The sequence below is a fragment of the Vigna unguiculata genome, chromosome 11 (genome assembly GCF_004118075.2).
Source record: "Vigna unguiculata cultivar IT97K-499-35 chromosome 11, ASM411807v1, whole genome shotgun sequence".
Taxonomy (NCBI): domain Eukaryota; kingdom Viridiplantae; phylum Streptophyta; class Magnoliopsida; order Fabales; family Fabaceae; genus Vigna; species Vigna unguiculata.
In genome coordinates, this window is record NC_040289.1 from 24,814,855 (window position 1) to 24,821,332 (window position 6,478).

Consider the following 6,478-nt stretch of genomic DNA (forward strand, 5'->3'; position numbering starts at 1 on the left):
TTTTAACCGATAGACCCACCTGTTTTGCAAAACCTTCTTTCCTTCTGGAAGCTTGGTTAAAGAGCATGTCTTATTCTTCTGAAGAGACTTTATCTCATCTTCCATTGCTAGCTCCCACTTAATAGATTCATCTCCCTGCATAGCCTCAGCAAAATGCTCTGGCTCACCAGCATCAGTCAACAACAAGTAATGCAATGAAGGGGAGTACCTTTGTGGTGCTACAATTGTTCTGCTAGACCTTCTAGTCGGTAATTCAGGAGTTACTGACTCTACTATCTGTTCAGGTTCTTACCCAAACTCTGACTCGGGCTCTGACTCAGGCTCTACTTCTGTATTCTGCCTTCTGTTGGCTACATCACTTTTTGAAATTTCTTCTAATGATACCTGCTCTGGCTTTTTATTTGCATTTGCAAATTCTGCAGTCCTGTCCTTATAGAACATGTTTTCATTAAAAGTAACATTTCTACTTCTGATAATTTTTTTGTTTTGGTCATCCCAAAACCTGTAGCCATACATGTCAGATCCATAGCCAATGAAATAACATCGCTTTGCCTTAGGGTCCAATTTATCTCTACTATTAGAGTTCAACAAAATATATGAAGCACAACCAAAAACTTTCAGATGTGAAAGGTTTACCTCATTTCCAAACCATACTTCTTCAGGTAACTGATAGCCTAAAGGAACTGATGGTCCTCTGTTTATGAGATAGGTTGTTATGCTTATTGCATCTGCCCAAAATACCTTAGGTAATCCTGACTGGATTCTCATACATCTTGCTCTCTCATTCAAGGTTCTATTCATTCTTTCTGTCATACCGTTTTGTTCTGGTGTTCCTGAAACCGTCTTGATCATTCTGATCCCATTCTCTGAACAAAACTCCTTGAATTGATTACTGTCATATTCTCCACCATTATCAGACTTCAAACATTTAATCTTTAAACCTGTTTGAGTCTCAACCTCCTGTTTCCACCTTTTAAACACAGAAAACACATCAGATTTATTTTTAAGAAAATAAACCCATACCTTTCTTGTAGAGTCATCAATGAAGGTTACGTAATACTGTGAACCTCCAAGAGATTTCACTGGAGCTGGCCCCCAAACATCTGTATGCACTAGTGCTACTCTTTCAACTTTAGACGACTTACTTGTTTTGGAGAAGCTAACCTTTTTCTACTTTCCAAAGATACAATGTTCGCAAGGTCCAACGTCAACATGCTTCAAGTTAGGTATTTTACCTTTTGAGACCATGAGCTTCATTCCTTTCTCACTCATATGCCCAAGCCTCTGATGCCACAAAGAGGAACTGTTGCCAACTTCTGCAACTGATATCATATCCTCATCTGCAATCATATAAAGAGATCCTCGCTTCTTTCCACGAGCAACAACAAAATTACCTTTCATTACTTTCCGGTGTCCATCTCCAAAGGTGGTGTAATGACCTTCATCATCCAACTGCCCTATAGATATTAAGTTTCTCTTTAAGGCAGGAATATGTCTGACATTATTCAAAGTCCACAAACTTCCATTAGAGGTTCTGATATTGATATCACCTCTTCCTATAATATCAAGAGATTTCCCATCTGCAAGGTAGACCTTCCCAAACTTTCCTGGAACATAGTTAGATAATAGTTCTAAGGAAGGTGTAGTATGAAATGATGCACCTGAGTCCATAATCCATGAGTCAATAGAATTATCTAGACAACATAATAGTGCATCTTCAATTTCATCAGTTGCTGTATTTGCTGATTGATCATCATCTTGCCTCTTGTTGTTGTTCTTCCTTGGAGCCCTACATTGATTTGTAAAGTGACCCCTTTTCTGACAATTCCAACAAGTGATATCATTCCGAAATTTTGGTTTTGATTTCTCTCTAGACTTTGATCTGCCCCGGCCTTGATTACGACCTTTCTGGCTACTTCTTCCTCTAGTTTCAGTACGCAATGCTAAACCGGAACTAGAATTGGAAGATTCCCCTGAACTTTTCCTGCGAACATCTTCGCTTAAGATCAAGTCACGGATGTTATCAAACTTCAACTTACTATTACTTGCAGAATTACTAACTGTAGTAACAGTTGCACTCCAACTTTCCGGAAGAGATGATAATAAAATTAATGCTTTCACCTCATCATCAAATGTTATCTGCACTGATGTCAACTGCGCAATAATTGTATTGAATTCACTAATATGATTAGTAATCGAGTTACCTTTACCCATTTTTAGGTTGACTAGTCTGCGAATCAAATACACTTTATTGGCTGTAGATGGCTTCTCATACATATTTGACAATGCCTTCATCAAATCTACGGTTGTGTTCTCGTTCATGATGTTGAACGCAACATTCTTGGCTAATGTCAACCGGATCACACCGAGTGTCTGCCGATCTAACAAATCCCATTCTGCCTGCTCCATGTCGGTTGGCTTCTGCCCTGTTAAGGGTAGATACAACTTCTTTTGATACAGGTAGTCCTCTATCTGCATCTTCCAGAACCCGAAGTCACTGCCATCAAACTTCTCAATCCTCACCTTCCCTTCTTCCAATGCCATTGCTCTTGCTGCTTTGACCAAAGCTCCTGCTGCCTTTGACCAAAGCTCCTACGGCGGCTTTTGACCAAAGCTCCTGTTGCCTTTGACCAAAGCTCCTGCTGCGGCTTTTGACCAAAGCTCCTACTGCCTTTGACCAAAGCTCCTGCTGCGGCTTTTGACTAAAGCTCCCACTACTTCTCTAAACTGAGATCCCCAAGAAGAAAAATAAAAACCAAATCTTTTCTGATGTGGAAGATCAGACAATGCTGCAACCATAGAGCATACTAAGAAAAATGGCTCTGATACCAATTGTTAGGAACAAGGCAATAAAGGAAAGAATAAAGGAAAGAAAAATAGACACATAGAATTTAACGTGGTTCGGCTACAATGTGTATGCCTACATCCACGACTACACTAGGAAGTATTTGTATTTCTGGTGTATCTTAAAGCTTTACATAGAGTCTCTTATATAGTAAAATAGAGAACCACATCTCACTATTCTAAGCGATGTGGGACTAAATCAAGTACCATAATACTAACAACTTGGAAATGGTAGAAAAATGGAGGGAAGCTCTCAAAACAAGTTGCGATCGTTGTGGGTGGGATGTGCAAAACAAGTAAGTACTCACATAACCATATTTTTAATATTATATGTTCTATTTTGTTTTTAAGAGTATTAACTAAACTATAATATAAGTGACGTTTGAACATTGGCCGTACAGGCAACAATATGAAGAAATTGAAAAAATTGTTGAAAAGGTAATCGACATATTGGGTCGTAATCAAATTTGGAGTTTTGGAGATGATTTAGTTGATATGCATTCTCGTGTTAAGCAATTGGAAGAAGTTGTAGATTTGAGTGCTAATGATATTGTTCGGCTTGTGGGAATTTGTGGGATGGGTGGAATAGGGAAAATCACACTTGCAACTGCCTTGTTTAATAAATTTTAAAATACACCACTGTCATAAATTTTAAATAAAGTTCAAATAAACTCAAGTTCATACAAGTTCAAATAATTATAAAAATAAATATAAAATGACGTTCAACAAAATGAAAATTCTTAAATTAGTGTTTAGATAAAAAAGAAGTCCAATTTTTCCAATTGATTCTTAAAAAATAAATAAAATAAACAAATAATAAACCTCAATTACCACGTGCTAAGTATTCTTATTTTGATTTCATCATTTGACAACAAACATACCATAAATGTCATTGTCCATTGTCTATATTGGATTTGATGTATATGCCCAATTTCAAATAAAGGAAAGAGAAGAATCTGAAAGGTGTACTTGGAAGAAAACAACCTACCAATACTTAAAAAAATGAAGACAAAATACTTTTTATTAATATATATATATATATATATATATATATATATATTTATATATATGAGGGTACTTTTGTGAATTAAAGTTTAGCAGGTACGGGTATCCACGGGTACGGATACTATGATACCCGTACCCACCCCGTTAACATACGGGTATCAAAAATACCCGTACCCGCGGATAGCGGGTATCCATTTTTAATATCCATTTCCTATCCGTTACGGGTTTTATCCATGGATACCCGCGGATACGGATTTTTTTGACATCCTTAATTATATTCAAACATGGCACATATTAATTGGTGGAATTTTCAATCTTTTCTTTTAATTTCTAATTTTTATTTATTTTTTTATTAAAAAATAGGATTGTCATATAATTGTTAATGATAGTGTCACATGTCACTTTCGCATCATGATACATGTCGTTGTGTTTCTTCTGTTTCCGATGAAGCTATTTTGTTTTTCTGTAAATCTATGTTGTGAAAAACCTTCCATGAACTTGCATTTCTAGTGATCGGAAGCGTAACCCGCGTGGAGGAAGAAGGTCGTGGTTGTTCTGACGTTTGCGGTGCAGGTTGGTGAACGAACTGGTGTCAACGCTGTTGAAGTCCCTATTTCTGACACCCCTGGTTTGGTTTGTTCCAAATTGAAGAGAGTAATTCGAGCTCCGATCATTTCGTATTCGGTAAGAGAATTTATAATGTGTTTACTTGTTCGTTGCTTTTGATTTGTTTTTGTTTTTTTTTTATCCTTTTATCTCTATTAAATGAGATGAATGAATGAATTGGGAATAATGATTTGTTTCTTATCTATAGAAGTGATTTGATGAAATTTGTATTTGGTTTCTATGGTGTGCTTGCTGTTACGGAGGGTTAACGAAACAGTCAGGATTTGTTTTAATTCTAGATTCTAAAATGTTGAAGGATAACAAGCGGAAAGAATTAAACTTGTTTTGAATGCTAGGGTTCTTTGGAGGAGTGTGGTGGCAGTTGGTTATGGTAGACACTCTAAGTTATGAGTTTTAGAAAACAGCAAGGAGAAAAAATGGAAGAGTAGAGCCAGAAGAATTTGTGGAGAGGGAAGTTGTAGCAGCGAGGGAGACATATTGGAAGGATAGCTAGTAAGGAGGAGCTGGACTATGGGTATGCATAGTATAGAATGATGAGGAGTGTGGTGTTGTTTCGTACTTCTACTTTATACATTTACCATTGATGATCGATTATTATGCTTTGCTTTATACTCTTTGTGATATACTCTTGGGGAGATTCTGTGGTATACAGGTTTGGGTTTGGAACCTTTGCTCTTGTTATTATAAATTGGCGAATAACATGATTATTCATTTTAATTAGGTTGGAAATGTTGTGGTAAGACAAAGTGTAGAGGAGGCACTAACCAAGTGTGAATGCCTTAATTTTGAAATCCTCTCAACATGGTGCATGTAAGTCTGAGGGCTATGTCTCTTCCTCATTTTCAAACCTGTAATAGCAATGTGCATCCCATTAGAGAGAATCTCTTTATAAATCTGCCACTAGTTAAAACAGATTAAAGTTTTGTGGATTTTGTGGATTTATAAAGTTAAAACCACCAGAATAATGGTATTTTGACCTTTAATATAATAGTGTTTGTAAAAAATTAGACACCAATTGTCCGATGGGTCATTAATCTTGTTTTAGTACTAGTATCTTATCTTGTATTAAGATTTAAAAATCCACCTTGATCATCTTTGCCCTGTTTTTTCCGACACACACCCATAAATTCTGCGAAAGTTAATATTCTACTTAGTGAAAGTCAATATTTTAATGCTTTTAGTTGGGATTGTGAGAACAAGAGACAACTTTACTATTTTGCTTTGAGCCTGAGTTATGTCGTGGTTGTTACCATTTGAACCTTTTATTAATCATGGTTTATCATGAATCCTCTTTTGTATCTCGTAATTGTGCACACTTTTTGAGACATGTGTGCACCATTTGATTTGGAGGTGGTGGTGTGGGAAGGATTTGATTACAGCATGGAGTTGCATGGTACTAGTGGTTCCCCTTATTGGCTTTTGTTGGATTCTTCTTATGTATGAGTTCACAAGGCACAAAAAGTGTTGGAAAAGAAAGCAACTTTCTCTCAATTAGTTATGTTATTCATTCCCCACTTCCTATTCAAAAGGTCACTTGCTTGCTCAAGGCAACTTTTGACCATTAAATTTACTCTGTGCAAATTTTAAACCATTCCTTATTTGTCAAACTTGTGCATATCAATCCAATAAAAAATTACTTTTATGGGGTCATCTACCATTCTGATTTTTTGACCCAGCTGGGAAATCACAGGTTTTATTTTCACCCATTAATTGAACTTTTCTTTTAGTTTCTTTTTCTGTTTAGTTTTGGACACTACTTTATTTTATTATGTTTGAAGAAACAAATTCCAGGACATTTTGTCCCATAAACAAGAGAATATACTCAAATGTAGCTTGAATGGTAGAGGAACTTAATTATGTTATTCTTAACTTTATTCTAATTTAAAAATTACTAAGTTGTTTCGAATACTAGGTTTCAATTTTTCAATTTTCAATACCTACTTTATTAAATGTTGCTTTTGTCCCTTTGCATGCTATTTCCAATTTCACATAAAGCAAAGCT

The 6,478-nt window shown here is 36.0% G+C and overlaps 1 protein-coding gene across 1 annotated transcript; it reads left to right on the forward strand.

Moving 5' to 3' along the window:
• Window positions 1-3,070: 3,070 nt before the first annotated feature.
• LOC114170280 (disease resistance protein TAO1-like) lies at window positions 3,071-3,474 on the forward strand. Its single transcript, XM_028055764.1, has 2 exons — window positions 3,071-3,140; window positions 3,246-3,474. The coding sequence occupies exons 1-2, from the start codon at window positions 3,073-3,075 to the stop codon at window positions 3,472-3,474; spliced, it is 297 nt and encodes a 98-aa protein (XP_027911565.1). The 5' UTR covers window positions 3,071-3,072.
• Window positions 3,475-6,478: the final 3,004 nt, after the last annotated feature.